Source organism: Montipora foliosa, chromosome 2 (assembly GCF_036669935.1).
Source record: "Montipora foliosa isolate CH-2021 chromosome 2, ASM3666993v2, whole genome shotgun sequence".
NCBI classification, from domain to species: Eukaryota; Metazoa; Cnidaria; class Anthozoa; order Scleractinia; family Acroporidae; genus Montipora; species Montipora foliosa.
This window is the reverse complement of record NC_090870.1, coordinates 27527088-27546927: the sequence shown is the minus strand read 5'-3', so window position 1 is coordinate 27546927 and position 19840 is coordinate 27527088. Positions and strand designations below refer to the sequence as shown.

General features: G+C 44.1%; 2 protein-coding genes, 1 non-coding gene and 1 pseudogene across 3 annotated transcripts in view; 3 read left to right on the top strand and 1 right to left on the bottom strand.

Annotated features, from left to right (window-relative positions):
- LOC137992779 (short transient receptor potential channel 7-like) overlaps positions 1–19840 on the bottom strand; it is a 107829-nt gene that overhangs the window by 77060 nt on the left and 10929 nt on the right. The window contains exon 3 of the mRNA XM_068838293.1: positions 10946–11080. Within this exon, the coding sequence (XP_068694394.1) occupies positions 10946–11080 (135 nt within the window). The remainder of the gene's footprint in view (positions 1–10945; positions 11081–19840) is intronic.
- Trnat-ugu (transfer RNA threonine (anticodon UGU)) lies at positions 2941–3013 on the top strand. The gene has a single exon. It is a non-coding gene; the product is annotated as a tRNA-Thr (tRNA).
- Positions 11178–19840, top strand: part of LOC137987235 (uncharacterized) — a 9628-nt pseudogene continuing 965 nt past the window's right edge.
- LOC137987243 (uncharacterized) overlaps positions 16295–19840 on the top strand; it is a 3590-nt gene continuing 44 nt past the window's right edge. Inside the window, exon 1 of the mRNA XM_068833691.1 lies at positions 16295–19840. This exon is cut by the window's right edge and continues 44 nt beyond it. Coding sequence (XP_068689792.1) covers positions 16318–19840 — 3523 coding nt within the window. The 5' untranslated portion in view covers positions 16295–16317.

The following is a 19840-nucleotide window of genomic DNA, read 5'->3' as shown; positions in this document are numbered from 1 at the left end:
GCCTTAGCGCCAAGGCCATGCAACAACTGCCCATTAAATACTGAGTCACTGTTAAATTTTCAGTAGGAAAGCAATTACCAGAGGCAGAAAAGCCAATAAACAAGAAAAAAATACACAGACACTCAAACTAAAGCAGTGAAAAAGCATTTCGCCAACCTGAGGCACAAAAAGAAAACTCATGGAGAAAGTAAACAAATAAAGGTTTGGACCTACTCGAGATGTCATGTACAGTACATAAAAACAAAACAAAAACGTAAAGGTGTTAAGATCCCGTTTTATGAGACCATATTCCCAACAGGCCAAAGTGTTAGAAACCTTCATCATCAACACCAGTTGCGAGTTGGTCTTCTTGCAGTGAAATTTGCATATGACATAATTAAAATAATGTTCCGAGGTTCATGGAGGGTTTTAGCAGTTTGTAAAAAGCGTTTTACTTTAGGTACTCAGGGATAGATTTGTGATCATAACGCTCGTTGTTTATGATTAGGTAACGGCCTCTGACAGTTGCATTTTGAATTCCCTGGTCATCCCTTGCTTTCATCATAGCTTTGATTAAAGCTCTTCTTTCAAACTGAATAGCTCGCACGTAAGCCTCTGTTATGTAGGCGTCGGTATAACTAGAAGACTGCTTCATATTACCTTTCTTGGACCATACCGTATCTCTGTCTTCTTGGCTTAGGAAACGAGCAATTATAGGCCTATTTTTACCTGCCACTGTTTTCCCTACCCGATGTACTGCATGAAAACGGATCTGTGTTACATCTGCGCCCAACTCGTTCTGAATGATGTTTGTTGTAACAGACTTGCAGTCTTCACCTTCTGATTCCTTTATGTTGTTAATTCGCAGATTCTCTCCGCGTGTGTACTGCTCTAGTTTGATATTGTTCTCCATTTCTTCCTTTAGCTGTTGCTCAAGTTGTGCGATGTGCTCGGTCAAAGTCGCCATAGCTTTTTCATGTTGCTCCGGAGATTTGATGGCTTTTTCAGATAATCTGTTAAATTCTTCTTGGCTATAAGTTAAACTTGACTCAAGTTCTCTGATCTTTCCCCTTTCTTCGTCCAAATCAGCTTTAAAATCATAGTGGAGCTTATACATGTCAGCGTGAATCTTAACAATCCGCAAGTATTTCAGCTGGTCAGGGAAACACTTCCCATGTTGAACCAAAACTCCTCTTTAAAATCCATTATGAGCAAGACTAAAGTAAGTGACAGTCAGCGACAACCCAGAAACCTCAAACGGATGCTAACAAACGTCTATTTCTCCAAACAAAAGGACACTGATCCGGAAGTTAAAATTTGTGAAACAAAACGGTACGGAACATGCCCCTATTTAAAACAGGGTAAAGAATTCACCTTCTCCGCCACGAATAAAACATTTCGGATAAAACACTCGATGAACTGCACCTCAACGAACTTGATTTACGTAATAACATTTGCAGGATGTGGAAATAATTATATAAGAGAAACGGGTGATGTCCTGAGTAATAGAGTGGCATTTCATAAACAACAAATTAGAGACCCGCACACACGTATGCTGTGAGTCAGCAAGCATATTGATGAATGTGCGACAGGATTGACTCCTCAGTTTACTATCTTTCCGTTTTACAAGGTTCTCAGCCCCCCCGAGAGCATGAGAAAGAACAAAGAGAGGTTTTTTTTTTATTTTGAAATATAAACCCGTTCTTAATGATCTGAAATTACGCTAATTGTTCGCGCATGCTTCGAATTACAATAGCCATTATAATTGTAATTAGAATTACATCTGTGACGTAATAAGACAATAAACACACTTTGCTATGCCTGAAGAGCCGCAACAGCGGTGAAACGCGTAGCGCAAAAGCAAATTAAAAGTAGACTTTCGTTTTTCATTCATTCATATATATATATATATAACTGCAGACAGTACTGTTTCGGCCTTCTGGGCCTCATCAGAGCAGTGCTGATGTCTGGGATGGAGGTTAAGCTTATAAAGCCACCCCAAATGTCCCACACATGTGGTACATCTAAGCCATGCCAGAGTGCTCAAACTAGCGAGCTAGTGAGCATGCGCAATTGCTAGTGGCAATGACTCATCCCAGTAGAGTGCTCAATTTGGACATGAAAGCAAAAGCTTTGTAATGCCAAAGAGCTTTGTAATGCCAAAAAGCTTTGTAATGCCAAAGAGCTATATATATATATATATGTATATTTATTTATTTATTTATTTTTATTTTTATTTATAGCTCTTTGGCATTACAAAGCTTTCGCTTTTATGTCCAAATTGAGCACTCTACTAGCAATTGCGCATGCTCACTAGCTCGCTAGTTTGAGCACTCTGGCATGGCTTAGATGTACCACATGTGTGGGACATTTGGGGTGGCTTTATAAGCTTAACCTCCGTCCCAGACATCAGCCCTGCACTGATGAGGCCCAGAGGGCCGAAACAGTACTGTCTGCAGTTAGTTTATATATATATATATATATATGTATATATATATAAATGTATAAATCTGAATAAAGTTTCTATCTGTTGGAAGACGATTCTCTCTTGTGCAAAATATATATATTTATATTTAGAATGAAGAACTGGAAATCCAACGATGTAGTCACGAGCCAGTACGAAATACTGACTGATCCATTTTGAATGAAAAACACATATGCCGTGAGTGGGAATCGAACCCGCGTTCCCTGGATTACATGTCAGGTGTGCTAACCACTGTCGATTCCCACTCACGGCATATGTGTTTTTCCATTCAGAATGGATCAGTCAGTATTTCGTACTGGCTCGTGACTACATCGTTGGATTTCCAGTTCTTCATTCTAAACATAATTTGGTATTTCTGGTAGCCTGTGAATCTTCTTCGGATGATCCGATGTAGTCCTGTTCCTGAATGATAAAATCGCCGGGGAGCCCCGCGGCTAACAAATCACCTCTCTGATTGCTCTGTTTCCAGCAGGGTTGTCGTGATGGTGCAGTGGTTAGCACACCTGACATGTAATCCAGGGAACGCGGGTTCGATTCCCACTCACGGCATATTTGTTTTCCATTCAAAATGGATCAGTCAGTATTTCGTACTGGCTCGTGACTACATCGTTGGATTTCCAGTTCTTCATTCTAAACATATATATATATATGGGTCTCCTGAACATGAAATTTCACAAATCAATTTCATCATTATCGAACAAATTAGGTCTTTTGAAAATTCTTTACATCTTGAACAATTGTTACTCACTAGGGAGGCCTATTGGACTGCGCAATTATTTACCCTTAATCCTCATGGTCTTAATAAAAGGCGGGAATCTAGATCGAAACACCGCATTAATTACTACAATTGAGTAGTTGTGAGTTGACATTTTCCCAATACGATGTATTTTTATCGATATGTCACCTGTAGTTCTTTATTTGTTTCTGATTGTTAAATCTATGTCACCTTGGAGTTTAGACCTTTGTTATAGTTCTTTATTTGTCCTTGATTGTCAAATCCATGTCACCTTGTAGCTCTGACCTTTGTTTTGTTTCGTTTCCTTAATTTCAATATTTCTGCTCCGTATATATAAGCTGCTGTTTTCGTGATTTGTACTCATTGTAAATAGTTTTTTTAGTTCTTAATTTTTAACCTGAAGAAGGCCGAACGGCCGAAACGTCGTATTAAACTTCGTCCAGAACAGTCAAGAGTTTGTCTCTTCGTCGCTTTTCCTTACGTACACTTAACTACAAATTCGCGTCGAGACATTGTATCCTGTGGATCCTCTTACTGGGAGTTCATCGTTAGGTCAACCAACCGTACACTGCTTATATATATATATATATATATATATATATATATATATATATATATATATATATATATATATAATGATTGTGTAGGCTTGAGCGGGGAAATAACAACAACTAACTGCCTCATTTACCTTTGGATCACCAACCTATTCCCTTCAGAAGGCGATTCACAGTGATTTCTGACAAGTATTAATTAGTAGTGTAGGATGGGAACAGAAATCGATACAACAAAGGAAATGAGTGAAAATGTGTTCAGCCGGGAATCGAACCCGGGTCTCCTGGTTACCGGTCAGATGCCTTACCACTAGGCCACTGAACCAACCCCGCCATTCAGCCGAATTGGAAGCACCTTTATATGGCAAGCTCTGAGGAGAGTCGCACATTTGCTCACTGCAGAAAATGTGCGACTCTCCTCAGAGCTTGCCATATAAAGGTGCTTCCAATTCGGCTGAATGGCGGGGTTGGTTCAGTGACCTAGTGGTAAGGCATCTGACCGGTAACCAGGAGACCCGGGTTCGATTCCCGGCTGAACACATTTTCACTCATTTCCTTTGTTGTATCGATTTCTGTTCCCATCCTACACTACTAATTATATATTATATATATATATATATATATATATATATCACAAATCGGAATCACAAATCGGCTATGCTTACTAACAAGACTACGTGCGAATTAGCCGTGCATTTCAATAGGGTTGAACACCAGATGTCTGACTTTGAATTCATTGTTATCGAGAAAATTGTTAATGAATGTGAAGATCACATTGATAGGCGTTTACTCACAAGGGAAGCTTTTTGGTGCTCCCAGTTGTGTACTCTTCATCCCCACGGCCTTAACAAACGATCAGAGTTCAACTCTAAGAATAGAATTAGGTTTAGCCAATAAGTTTTAATTTTTAGCCATGCATTTTTAGCCATTTTTTAGCCATTTTCATTTATTATCTTCCCCAAAACATTTTTTCCATTCAATTCTTCATAACTTTAGTTATAATACTTTTTAATTTTTTACTGTGATAGTTAGCTCCCATAATTAACTCTATATTGTTCACTTCATCTACTATTGTGTAAGTGGTTTTTCTGTCTATAAGCTGGCCTATTTTGTCACCTACTCATTAGCGCTTGTTTGTAAATTTCGTGTAATTAAGCAATCTGTTTATTTCGTCATTGTCACTTCTTCACATATATAAGATCTTGAAACCGACTCAGTTCCTGCCAAGTATTTTTTAGTTTTTAGCTTATTGTGAACACTGAGGAAGCCCGAAGGGCAAAACGTTTGTTCTTTACATTAAACATGGACCTGTGAGTAGTTTGCTTTTGACTCCATTTCTCATTCAACCTATTTATTACCACGTGAAGTCAAGGCATCGTGTATCCTTCTTTGGATCCTGCTCGCAAGTGGCATTTTTCGTTGGCGACGCAGCATTTTACATTCTACCTGCTATTTTACTTTGGCTGTGTGCCTGTGAATCGTACCGATCCGATAATGTCCAGGTCTCCATTATCATCATACAGCATATTGTGAACACTGAGGAAGCCCGAAGGGCGAAACGTTTGTTCTTTACATCGCCCCAAAGACTCCAAACAAATTTTTCCACTTGTTCTTGATTTTAATCCCCGATTACCCAGCATTGGAAAAATTATTAGGAAACACAAGCAATTAATTTACAATTCACCATCTCTTAGAAATATCTTTCCGATAGGGTCCATCATTCCTGCCTTTCGTAGAACTAAAAACATCAAAGAAATCCTTAGCAGTAAGCTTCGTGGGCAACATCGCGCGCCCGATAATCAGCGGGGTTGCTTTAAATGTACAGCCAAATGTGATTTATGTAAAAAAATTTTAAAGGAAAGCAATTGTTTTACTAGTACAAGTACTAGCAGGACTTATCCTATCACTCAAATTCTCAGTTGTAAATCTAAAAATGTCATTTACTTGGTCACGTGCAAGAAATGTAATGTGCAATATGTTGGTTCCACTAGCAATGAATTTAAAATTCGTTTCCGCAACCACAAGTCTTCCATGATCACTAAAAAACGTACTTGTGAAGTTGCTATTCATTTCAACAAAGAACCTCATACTCTCAAAGATTTTTAATTTTTAATAATTGAACAGTTATGTAACCTTAGCGCCAACAATAATACTCTTGATGACCGTCTTCTCACAAGAGAAGCTTTTTGGTGTGCTCAATTATCCACCCTCAAACCTCATGGTCTGAACAAAAGGTGCGAGTTTAATTCTAAAAATAGGATTCGCTATAATTAACACTATCTTGCCGCTGTATTCTATTTGCATTTTGTATTTGATTTTATTGTATTGTATTTATACTATAGCGGGCGTTTTTAACCCTTTTATCTTTTACGTAATTCTTATGGGATTCCATGTAAAATATTTTAATTTTCTTTGCCTACTTTGTTAGCTATTGTTTTATAACTTATTTATGGCCTTTCATTTTTTGTAAACTTTATTCCAAGCAGTGATATTCGCAGTGCTGAAGAAGCCCGAATGGGCGAAACGTCCCTGCATTAAAAGACAAACGAGAAAAGTTCGCATCTTCTTCTGTCTATTCAACTTATATATATATATATATATATATATATATCTGAGCGAATTTGCTAAAAGGTAGCTACTGGAGTTTTCGTTTGAGCACGGGCGCAGCCCGTGTTCAAGCCATTCTGACCTCACAAAATTGAGGGGGCTTGCCGTCAAGGCCTGCTTTGCCAAACAGCCCAGGGACAGTTCTAACTGTGAGTTGTGTGTCAAAAGCACAGGGCTGGGGGGGGTGGCTGCTTTGAGGCTTTAACTGCAGTTAGAGTTTGTGGCCTTGTTAAGTCAGACTTTACACTGTAGCATGTCTTGATTGGCAATTTTTCCTGGACTAGTCTAGGCTTCAATGATAGTTTGCTTTTGATCGCCAATTAGAGTGAACCCACACTGTGGTGTGGGTAGGTGATTGTTGGTTGTCTGACCAAAGCACAGGGGTGGGGAGGGTGGCTTTTCTTTAAGTCTGTGACAGTAGCCGAATTGGCTTGTTTTCACAATTTCTGCAGGCACCTTTTGACAAATCCAGTTAGAAATTTATAGTTATCTGTGCGTTTCTCTCCAGAATGGCATTCTGTGAGCCAGGCTGAGGAAATCGAGTGTCATCAGCTGATTTTTGACTGAATTCTAGGCGTTTGGCCCTTGATAATTAATTTATAGTTATCTGTGCGTTTCTCTCCAGAATGGCATTCTGTGAGCCAGGCTGAGTAAATCGAGTGTCATCAGCCGATTTTTGACTGAATTTTAGGCGTTTGGCCCTTGATATCTGAGCGAATTTGCTAAAAGGTAGCTAGCTACTGGAGTTTTCGCTTGAGCACGGGCGCAGCCCGTGTTCAAGCCATTCTGGCCTCACAAAATTGAGGGGGCTTGCCGTCAAGGCCTGCTTTGCCAAACAGCCCAGGGACAGTTCTAACTGTGAGTTGTGTGTCAAAAGCACAGGGCTGGGGGGGGGTGGCTGCTTTGAGGCTTTAACTGCAGTTAGAGTTTGTGGCCTTGTTAAGTCAGACTTTACACTGTAGCATGTCTTGATTGGCAATTTTTCCTGGACTAGTCTAGGCTTCAATGATAGTTTGCTTTTGATCGCCAATTAGAGTGAACCCACACTGTGGTGTGGGTAGGTGATTGTTGGTTGTCTGACCAAAGCACAGGGGTGGGGAGGGTGGCTTTTCTTTAAGTCTGTGACAGTAGCCGAATTGACTTGTTTTCACAATTTCTGCAGGCACCTTTTGACAAATCCAGTTAGAAATTTATAGTTATCTGTGCGTTTCTCTCCAGAATGGCATTCTGTGAGCCAGGCTGAGGAAATCGAGTGTCATCAGCCGATTTTTCACTGAATTCTAGGCGTTTGGCCCTTGATATCTGAGCGAATTTGCTAAAAGGTAGCTACTGGAGTTTTCGCTTGAGCACGGGCGCAGCCCGTGTTCAAGCCATTCTGGCCTCACAAAATTGAGGGGGCTTGCCGTCAAGGCCTGCTTTGCCAAACAGCCCAGGGACAGTTCTAACTGTGAGTTGTGTGTCAAAAGCACAGGGCTGGGGGGGTGGCTGCTTTGAGGCTTTAACTGCAGTTAGAGTTTGTGGCCTTGTTAAGTCAGACTTTACACTGTAGAATGTCTTGATTGGCAATTTTTCCTGGACTAGTCTAGGCTTCAATGATAGTTTGCTTTTGATCGCCAATTAGAGTGAACCCACACTGTACGCATGTGGTGTGGGTAGGTGATTGTTGGTTGTCTGACCAAAGCACAGGGGTGGGGAGGGTGGCTTTTCTTTAAGTCTGTGACAGTAGCCGAATTGACTTGTTTTCACAATTTCTGCAGGCACCTTTTGACAAATCCAGTTAGAAATTTATAGTTATCTGTGCGTTTCTCTCCAGAATGGCATTCTGTGAGCCAGGCTGAGGAAATCGAGTGTCATCAGCCGATTTTTGACTGAATTCTAGGCGTTTGGCCCTTGATATCTGAGCGAATTTGCTAAAAGGTAGCTACTGGAGTTTTCGCTTGAGCACGGGCGCAGCCCGTGTTCAAGCCATTCTGGCCTCACAAAATTGAGGGGGCTTGCCGTCAAGGCCTGCTTTGCCAAACAGCCCAGGGACAGTTCTAACTGTGAGTTGTGTGTCAAAAGCACAGGGCTGGGGGGGTGGCTGCTTTGAGGCTTTAACTGCAGTTAGAGTTTGTGGCCTTGTTAAGTCAGACTTTACACTGTAGAATGTCTTGATTGGCAATTTTTCCTGGACTAGTCTAGGCTTCAATGATAGTTTGCTTTTGATCGCCAATTAGAGTGAACCCACACTGTCACTGGACGAAAAAATGGATTTACACCAAATTTGCACAGTGCAAATATGGTGCAAAGATAAACCTACGCAAGTGCAAACCATAAGCAAAGCTGGTAAAGTCCACATTTGCTACAATATTTGCATACCAATGTAAATAGGGTTGTAAATACGGACTTTACCAGCTTTGCTTAAGATTCGCACCAAAGTAGGTATATCTTTGCATCAAATTTGCACTGTGCAGATTGGTGTAAATCCGTTTTTTCGTCCAGTGTGTGGTGTGGGTAGGTGATTGTTGGTTGTCTGACCAAAGCACAGGGGTGGGGAGGGTGGCTTTTCTTTAAGTCTGTGACAGTAGCCGAATTGGCTTGTTTTCACAATTTCTGCAGGCACCTTTTGACAAATCCAGTTAGATATATATATATATATATATATATAATTTGCACTGAAATTCTCTTGCCAGGAGAGGGGGTCTAGATCCTGCCAGCTTTCCAACTCCTTTAACGGAACCTCCCTTGCGGTTTCGCAGTGGAAATTAAGGATGGACACTTATGGTTGGGTGTCGATCCAGCTGTCTCAACCAAAACAAGCCATTATCCGGACCGGTTTCGACTTTAATGTCTTCTTCAGCGGAGTTTTACAGTTTCAGCTTGTCCGGTCGCTTACGCGCCATTGGACTTGATGCATTAATGCAAAATAAATGTCTCCATTCTGTCCCTTGTTGGACCCTGCGATCGCATTTTGTCTCTCTTAGATGTTCTTGCTGCTTGTGCCTCTTCGTCATCTGTTTGCTACTTGAGATTTATATAGCTGAAACTGTTTCTTCTCTGATGTTACGAGGGTCTCTCGAGCCAACAGCGCATCCCTGTCCCCCAGAAGGATCACAAATGGTTCACAGTCCAAGCCTTGGCGAAATGTAGTTAACTAAACTTTATTATGTATATATATATATATATATATATATATATATATATATATATATAAATTCTGGTCATATCTGCATCATTCCACGGACTAAATACCAATTTGGGCGGCAGACAAGGTGTATTATGGGGAATGTGAAAATAGAAAATGATAACAATAATAATGTGAATGCACTCGTTGTCAGTAACTCGAGTTTTCTAGTTGGTATCTCAAATTATTGAAGTGCGTTCAACAGAAGGGTAGGAAAAGAAACAAAGCTTATGGGAACAAACAATGAGGTGAGCGATTGTCATTTGCGCATACGACCTATCAATGCAAGAATGATATAATGGAAGATGGTACTCAGAAAGCAGACGAACGAAAAAACGAAATTTTGCTTAAGCTCACTCTATGCACAGGATACCCAAGATTAGAAATTGCGTTCTCCTAATGACAACGAGGATAAGATAAAACTTAAGAGAGGGCACAGGCTGTATGTTTTTCAAGTTTCCACATGTCCACTGGTGGAGAACAAAATATTCTCTCTGCAGTGGCTGTCCCAAAGAAGTAACCCGACGATCCGCCACTCATGTTGAAAGCCAAAGACCCTTGGACGAGGTTCGTTAAAAAAGGAAAATTCAAAAGCTACGATATCCATGTTATATACGTTTAGAAACGTCAATTCAAGGTTTAGGTTGATCCCTGTGGTAGCACAGCATACAAGCGGTCAAAAATGCATTTAAAATGTAAAAAAGGCGTCGCAGAAACATCACGGAAGTAAAGGACGAGACCATTTTGAGTCGAGGACGGAAACTGAAGTGAAAGTGAATAGTTCGCATGCGGAAGGACAAAAGTCTCTCCTCGATTTTTTAACTAAGCGTTTCATAGAGAGAAATATATGCTCAACAATATAAATGTTGTAGTGAAAAGACAAGTTTAAAAGGAAAACAGCCTTCCTGTGGTTGCTGTTCGCGGCTTAAAACGTTTGACTGGTAACCAACGCGGTGACGGTAATTAGATAGAACATATTTGATGTGTTCTAAGCATGCAGAGCGAAAGTTATTTTCAGCGATGACTTCCGCTTGCAATGTCACTCAATTAATGTCATCTAGAACAGACCTGCTAAGGAGAACCACACTCACCCTCACTAGAAGGATTCCTACGAGAGAGGCGCGTTCCTTGAACGCCGCAATAATTTTTAAGGTTTTAGAAGGCATTTGTGAAGCTCTTAAGATTCGCTTACTTTTCAAAACAAGAAAACACGGAATAATTGCGAAATTTGCACGCCTTAAAATGACGTCTTTGAGGACAATTAGTAGAGTGATTTTTTTTTTCTAGAAACGAATGAAGTTTAGTGAGAGTGGTGGTATATGGCCTCCAAAACAAGATGTAATAAGGCTACAGATAAAACTAGCTTTTCCTCAAGTTTCAGTTGGAGATTTAGGTCCCGTCCACTACGTTTCATAAAACCATACCTCCATTGCTACCCGCAAAGAACCGGAGATGCAGCCCTGGAAGTTTCGTGGGGTAATGATTTTCTCGATGTCGTCAAAGTTGCCGTTTTCTATGGAATTCATCATTTCTTTCTCCTTTTTTAATTTTTTCATTTCCTGCGAAGGTTCAATACCATATCAAGATTAACACCTGTTTGCAACATGAGCTTCAAGCCTAATAGTCAAAGGATCTCCCAATCAGTTCCCACTTCATATGATAAGTATTAATTTTCTGGTGAGGTCATTTTCCTTTTTTCTCCCTTTAGCGTTGTCCGACCGACCCAATTTTTTCCCATTTTCAAATTAAAAAAAGTAACCGTGTCAACGTAATTAAACCATTTTTAAGTCGCATAGGAGTTTCGGTGGTTGATCCTTTTTCCCATGTTGTCTTAATTCTATTCCGTCACCACACTGAGGGCTCCGTGAGATAGTACTGCGGCTGCGCGAACTCAGTGTGTTGCCGCCTTTGAAAGCAAACTGAAGTCATCACCTAATTCGATTTCTAAAGATTGTTATTGTTGTCTGTAAAGCGATAATTCGCAAAGAATGCCTGAAAGTTTGACTAATGTTGAGCCTAAGGGCAAGAAAGACAACTTAAAAACGGGAAAATTCTGCTTCTACAGCCGAACATATCGAAGCGAATGTTGAAGTTGTTGATGGCGCTGTTGGCGGTGTCTGACATTTGCAGACTGCAGATTACAGACAAATAGCGCTGATAAACAGTATTTAAGTCTAAGAACCCATTTTAGAACGGTTAGCTTTCAATAATTGAAAGCTAACCATTTTAAAATAGGTTCTTAGACTTAAATACTGTTTATTAGCGCTATTTGTTTGCAGTCTGCAAATGTCAGACACCGCGCTGTTGCCGGCGCCAAAACTGACCTACAAGAGTTGACCGCTAGTGGTCATCAACCGTGCCTCCCACCTCTGTGACCCAGGTTCAACTCTGGCCTCGGGTCGTATGTGGGCTGAGTTTCAGTCGATCTCAATCTGACTCCGAGGGTTTTTCTCCGGATACTCCGATTTTCCTCCCTCCTCAAAATCGACTCCCGGCCTATTCCATCAGGCTATGGTGCTGTGCTCCGAGGTCAAAAATGGGTCGTGTTCCGGGGGCCGAGCGCCTAGCCGGCAGCACAGCTTCTTCGGCCCGACCTCGTTGAGCTGCGCCCTTAGTAATTCAGTCCTCCGACTGCGAGAAAGGGCGATTAGCAGATCAGATATTATTATATTTATTATTATTATTATTATTATTATTATTATTACTGTTCCAGTCAGAATTGGAAAATTAATACAGTACGAAGACATAGCGGGCGTAGAACAGGAGGAAACTCCTCAGTCCTCAGACCGCGAATGACCCCGAGGTCGACGGGGAGCCCCCTGCGAAGAAGAAGAAAGATACTCAAACTACAAGCATAGAGGAAGCTGTGACGAAGCTGACTGATTCAGCCGGGGCTCAGGAAACGCCTTCTAATGAAGAAAATTTTGAAATGCTTAACAGCTTAAAGCAAGATCTAAAAAAAGAGGAAGCGGGTCCAAGAGTTAATGCAGAGCTGTCCAATGTGGTTAATGCCATGGTCAAAGAGGGCCTGCCGGAAGAGAAACTTCAGGAAAAACTGAGTAAGTATCACAGACCAGAGAACTGCGAATCATTGACAAAAGTTCGAGTAAACCAATCAATATGGGATCATTTAACTCGATTAGTTAAATTGCAAGATGTTTGACTGCAAAGGGTGCAGGCATCGATCTTCAAGGGAATGTGTGCATTGACTACTATGATCGACAAATGCCTAGATCATATCCCGTCGCTTCCAAATGGAAACGACCTGTTGCAATTGGCAACAGATGCGCTAGCTTTGTTTCCTAATGCAAATAGCGAACTAAACCAACGCCGAAGAAAATTGATTAAACCTGACCTGCACGACGAATATAAGCACTTTTGCTTTTCGTCCCTGGCAATCACCGACCAATTATTTGGCGATTGTGATGAACAATGAACATTGAATCAAAGAGAACTTGATTACGTAATTAAGCTTTTGTTCTGACTTGGATAAGATACGTTTCTGTTCTGTTTCATTTATCGAGTTTTACGCCCCTGTCTTCATGTACAATTGTTCACAGTTTGAATCAATTATATAACTAGCCATTCCCGTGTTTTTTAACCGTTTTTACAACTGTACACGTGAATTGTACCCTTATCAGAGAACGCCCCTTAAGTTTTTGTGGAGTTGGAGTTAGGAGATCTTCGGAGCAACACTGGAGGTTTCAGAGCAGTTTTATCTTTTTCGGAGTTACGTAACGTTGGAGTTTCTTTAGCCCTTTAAACAGGATCAGACGTAAGTTTCGGCCTATTATATGTAGCTTTCGTTTTGCTTTCAATTTGTTTCTTTTGTAATTAGTCTTAGCCCCTTTTTTTGATCTCGTGCATTGTAATTTCCCCTTTTAGTTTTCACCGCATGTGTACAATAATTCAGACGAGTTGGTGTTCAAATTAAACGCTGTTGAGTCAACTTGTGCTGTTGAGTTCTATACTGTGGTTGACACTTCCCGATCTCCAGTGCACAACATCCCGTGTCCGCTGCACTGGGTACGCGACAGTGAAAAGTCTGTGGATAAAATCAACGAATGGAGGTAAGCGGTATCATACTTTAAACCCGGAGCCATCGAGAATGACGAGCCCAGGAAAAGAATGGCTGAACGTAGAAGGAGCGAAGGAGAGCGGAGCCAGGAGCAAAAGAGAGAGGAAACCCACACAAAAGGCTCTACAAAGCGCGGTAGAACTTAAACGGAGGCAAATCCTTAAGTCGCGTAAAAAGCTCCTTAGTGTTATGCAATCAGTAGAAGGGCTAAGTGATGACAGCCATATTGATACTATAGCGCGTGACCTTACGCTCGCCTCGGAGGAGTTTGGAAGATTGTTGCAGGAGTTAATTGGCCTGTACGAGCAAGATTCACGCGGCGATTACTTAGAAGAGGCTCAACTTAGTGAAGAGAACGAGACCCTTAACCGAGCCCTCCTACTTTTAGACAGCCTAAAGAATAGAATTACTAGACAATCCAACAAATTGTTGGAGACAAGATCTGTGTGTTCTCGTCTTTCCTCGCGCCATTCGTCAGCCTCCAAAACTAGCAGCACTACCGCTAGATTGCAAGCGCTAGCCGAAGCTAAAGCGGCAAGAGAAGAAGCTCAGTACACGCGGCTAATAGCGCAAAAAGAACTTGAACGCAGGACACGCGAAGCAGAAGCGCAGAAAATTCGACAACAGGAGATAGCGCAATTCGAAAGGGAGATCGCGATTCTGGGAGCAGACAAAAAAGCTGCGATGGCGAACGCTAAACTTAAAGTTTTCGAGGAGGCTCTTCTAGAAGAAGAACTTGAAAAAGATTTCAAATTACCAGAGTTAGAAGTTCCAAAAATCAAAGCAGAGGAGAGGACTACCCAGTGGGTACATTCCAGCCCCCTAACCACAGGAAAAGTATCACGTTCCGAGCGAAATCACGAGCCGTTAAGCACGCCAAAACAAATAATGCTCCCATTGCGCCCCACCCCCGAAGAAAGAAAATCAGAGAAAACAGATCTCCTCCCTGAACTTCGCGTCCAAAAGCCAGATCTGCCTCGGCAGCAACCCACAGATGAGGATTGTGTAGTGCCACAAAATACCATTTTCAATCGGCAACCACTTATATCCTCGACCCCTTTGAAAGATATCACCGGAAGTCAGCTGATAGATTCGCTTACAGTTGCAAATCAACAGATAGTTGCCGGCCTAGCGAGACAAAATCTCCCAAAATGCCAGCCTGACATATTCTCTGGGGACCCTACCCTCTTCCATCCCTGGAAAGGCGCATTCAAAGCTATGCTGTTAGACGCTGATGTATCCCCAACTCAGGAGATAAACTATTTAAGAAGCTTTACTAGCGGAAGGCCACAACGCCTAGTTGATAACTACCGGAAGCGGCAAATGCGCGACCCCGTAGCGTTACTAAAGGAGTTGTGGGACGAACTAGAAAGGCGTTTCGGGAGCGTCGCCGTAATTAGTAATACATTGTTGGAGCGATTACGAGACGCGGCGACCTTTGGTGAGCGAGAACACGATAATCTGCAGCTGTTCGCAGATCTTTGCGCGGATATCGAAAGTCAAGTGACTTATCTTCCCGGACTTGCGTGCCTCAACTATCCTAACGCCATGCAACCAATAACCGAGAAGTTGCCACGGTTTATCCGCGCCAAATGGGAGAAAGAAATAGCTTGTTACTCGAACAGCAACGGCGGAGCGTATCCCCCCTTCTCCAGATTTTCTAAAATAGTCCAGGAGCAATCAAAGATAAAGAACGATCCAAACGTTCTGGCCGGTCAAGCAGCCAGCCCCACCCAGGTTTCAACACCTAAACCACGCAAAGAAAAGAAAACTCTTAAAACAGAGACTCGGCCCGCAGCTGGAAAGGACGGCGCCGGAGATGATAGGAGGGAGGCCCCTGAAAAAAGAGAAAATAAGACTAAACATTGCCCGTATCACGAAAGGGACGGACACGATCTGCAGGAGTGTAAAGCGTTCACAGCGAAACCCCTGGAAGAACGTACGGAGTGGATTAAAGACGCCCACCTATGCTTCCGCTGTTTCAGCCCTTACCACGTCGCGAGCCGGTGTAACACCCCAGTACAGTGCGCTATCTGCGGAGACAAGCGTCACAGCGCCGTATTGCATATGGAGAAGCGGCAAGCTTCTAAACTGGAGAATGAAGCAGTCAACCCGAAATGTACCGTACTCTGTGGACCTACAGGAGGCGTGTCCTGCAGCAAAACTCTGCTCGTGGACGTCTATAGCCGGCGTAACCCACACCTCGCTAAGCGCGTCTATGCTATCGTTGATGAGCAGAGCAACAGTTCCCTCGTCACTAGTGAACTAGCCGACGACCTTGGAGCGGACGGACCCTTAGAAAAATACTTCTTGTCCACGTGCAGCGGCGAGAAAGAGGAGAAGTATGGTCGAAGGGTGGCAGGCATTACAGTACGTTCACTTAGCGGAGCAGAGTTCGCCGCGCCGACCCTCACCGAGTGCGATACCATCCCACAAGACAAGAGCGAAATCCCCACCCCAGACATGGCGAGGAGTTTCCCACACCTAAAGGCCATAGCGCACGAGATACCTCCCATAAACGAGACAGCTAAGATTCACCTCCTACTTGGCCGAGACGCACCAGAGCTTTTAAAAGTCAGGGAGTTCAGAAATGGCCCGAAAGGAGCCCCCTGGGCCCAGCGACTGGCCCTCGGCTGGACCATCAGTGGTCAGATGTGCCTTGACTTCGCCAGTGGTCCCGCACACGTCCTCACTCGCCTCACCAGCCTGTCCACTGTTATGGAGAAAGAACCTAACACCGGAAGCAGAATTTACGAGCTAGTACCTTGCCCCAACCAGATCAAGGTTACAGACCCCCTCTTGCAGCGTGCCACTGACGACATATTTAGGAAGACACGAGATGACAACGAGCCTGGTCTCTCCCGCGAGGACCGCAAGTTTCTAGAGATACTGGATAGGGGTATACACAAGAACGCAAAGGGAAACTGGGAGATGCCCCTACCGTTCCGTAACGAGCGCCAGACTATGCCAAACAATCGAGATCAAGCAATGCAGCGCCTACAAGGGCTTCTCAAGACATTTGCCAGGAAACCCGAAATGAAAGCGGACTATCTGGAGTTTATGGGAAAAATAATCGACAAAGGCCACGCCTCAGCTATCCCAAGTAAAGAAGTCCCGTCTCCTCCCGGCCGTTCCTGGTACTTACCGCATTTTGCGACTTATCACAATACAAAGCGCACCATTCGCGTCGTATTCGATTCCAGTTGCGAGTTTGGTGGAATTTCATTGAACAAAGTACTTTTATCGGGCCCTGACCTGATGAACAACCTTATTGGAGTCCTCATGCGCTTTCGCAAGGAGAATATAGCAGTGATGTGCGACGTCGAGCAAATGTTTCATTCATTCTACGTTGACCCACCACATAGAGACTTCCTTCGTTTCCTATGGTTCGAGAGTAACGATCCGTCAAAGCCCATCATAGAATATCGGATGAATGTACACCTATTTGGCAATGGACCTAGTCCCGCAGTCGCTACCTACGGCCTACGCAGAACAGCCATTGACGGCGAGGAGGAGTACGGCGAGGAGGCCAAAGAGTTCATTTGCCGTAACTTTTACGTCGATGATGGTTTGACCTCGCTCTCATCTATTCAAGGAGTGACAGACCTGGTTAAGAGTGCACAAGCTACCCTAGCCACAGCTAACCTTCGACTTCACAAAGTGGTTTCTAACTCTGTGGAAGTCATGAAAGCCTTCCCGGCCGAAGACCGAGCAAAGGACGTGCGTGACCTGGATTTACGCCACGACAGCTTGCCAGCTCAACGCTCACTCGGGGTATTCTGGGACCTGGAGACAGACGCCTTCACCTTTAAGGTATCCTTGCCGGAAAAGCCATTCACAAGGAGAGGAGTATTGTCCATCGTCAACTCTGTGTACGACCCGCTTGGCTTCGCAGTACCTGTTATGCTCGAAGGGAGAAAAATACTGCAGCAGCTTGTCCATATGGGAAAACGGACAAAGGAGAACGATACCCCCCTGGCCTGGGACGACCCTCTGCCTACCACAATGATGAATCGGTGGACGCGTTGGAGAGACTCTCTCGTAGAGTTGCAGAACCTTTCCGTGCCTCGCTGTTACCGCCCTAAAGATTTCGGCAGCGTGACAAGAGCGGAGCTACACGCCTTTTCCGACGCAAGCCAGGACGCTATTGGAGCCGCTGTCTACCTTCGCCAGTTCAATGAAGCAAACGAAGTGACTACAGCTCTCGTCTACGGCCAAGCAAGAGTCGCCCCGTTAAATCCGACGAGTATACCGCGTCTAGAACTGTGCGGAGCGGTCTTAGCTGTTCAAGCAGCCCAGAGAGTTGTAAAAGAAATCGATCTGAAGATTTCTGATGTGATATACTACACCGATTCGAAAGTGGTACTCGGTTACGTTACCAACGAGAGTCGACGGTTCTATGTGTACGTAGCCAACCGAGTCGAGCTGATTAGGAGCATGTCTACCCCGGAACAGTGGAGATATGTGGAGACCGATTTGAACCCGGCAGACCTAGCAACGCGCGGAGTTCCCTCAAGCGAGCTAATGGAGACGAACTGGCTGGTAGGCCCGGAATTCCTACGCAAACCGGAGAGAACCCTCCCAACCGATGAAACTTTCGCGCTCGGCGCAAGCGATCCTGAAGTGCGAAAAGCAGTGTTCAGCGCCAGTGTAAATACGCACGAGGAGGAAGAGCCAGGCCTTGGAGCAGGGAGGTTCAAGAAATTCTCTTCATTAAAATCTCTGCAGCGGGCAGTTGCTAACCTAATTGTCATTGTCACAGAATTCAAACACCGGAGAGACGTTAAAGCAGAAAGTGTTAACCTCAGGAGCGAAGCGCGTAATACACAATGCAAACTCAGACCCCCGACAGTGGAGGAATGGGATCAAGCCCTGCGCGTCATAATCAGCTGCACGCAGAGAGAAGCGTTCAGCGGGTTGTTAAGCGACACCAGAAGAGAACCTGACCTACCGAGAGAGATCCAAAGTAGCGCCAAGAAGGCTCTCAAAGGCTCGCAGCTGTACCGTCTCGATCCCTTTCTAGACAGCCACGGGATCCTCCGCGTCGGAGGCAGATTAAGGAGAGCTCGGATGGAGTATAATGAGAAGCACCCGATCATACTACCGAAGCGTCACTATGTCTCACAGCTAATAGCTAAACACTATCATTATGAAGTACACCACCAAGGCAGACAGATTACCGGAGGTGCAATTAGACAAGCAGGATTCTGGCTTATTGGAGGCCATGACGTAGTGATGAAGGTCATCGGAGCCTGCGTCCTTTGTAAGAAGCTGAGAGGACCACACCTAGAACAGCGTATGGCCGACCTCCCGCTAGATAGAACTGAAGTCTGTCCTCCCTTTACCAACGTAGGGTTTGATGTCTTTGGCCCCTGGGCGGTGCAAACGCGTAAGACTAGAAGAGGAGGAGTAAACGCCAAGCGTTGGGGCCTAGTGTTCACGTGCCTGAGCAGCAGAGCCATCCACATCGAAATCTTAGAAGCTATGGACTCCAGTGCCTTTATCTGTGCATTGAGGAGGTTCTTCGCACTACGAGGCCACGCTAAACTCCTCAGGTGCGACCGGGGTACAAATTTCGTTGGAGCTAAGACGGAGCTTGACGCAGCGGCATCCGAGTTAGATGAGAAGAAAGTGGAGAAGTTCGTAACGGAGTGCGGTTGCAAGTGGGAGTTTAACCCTCCCCATGCATCACATTTTGGCGGTGTGTGGGAGAGGCAGATTAATACAATTCGACGTGTATTGGATGCTATGTTCGCTGAGTTAGGTCAGAGCCAGCTTACACACGAATTGCTGGTGACTCTGATGGCTGAAGTTGTAGCCATTGTGAACGCCAGACCGATAGCAGCACTGCCGTCCGACACAGATGACCCGCAGCCTCTGTCCCCTGCGATGTTACTCACTATGAAGACACGTCCACCCGGACCCCCTCCAGGTCAGTTCGTGCGGACGGATATCTACGCGCGCCGTCGATGGAGACGAGTCCAGTTCCTTGCGGAACAATTTTGGACCAGGTGGAGGAGAGAGTACTTGCAGAACCTACAGCCGCGACAGAAGTGGGTGGAGACGCGGCGAGACCTCTGTGTAGGAGATATCGTTCTCGTGCGAGACGAATCACAACACCGTAACGATTGGCCACTGGGACGAGTGTTGGAAGTCCTGAGGAGCGATGACGGCAGAGTGAGGAAAGTCAAAGTAAACGTTGTCAGAGCCGGAGAAAGGAAAACGTACCTTAGACCGATTA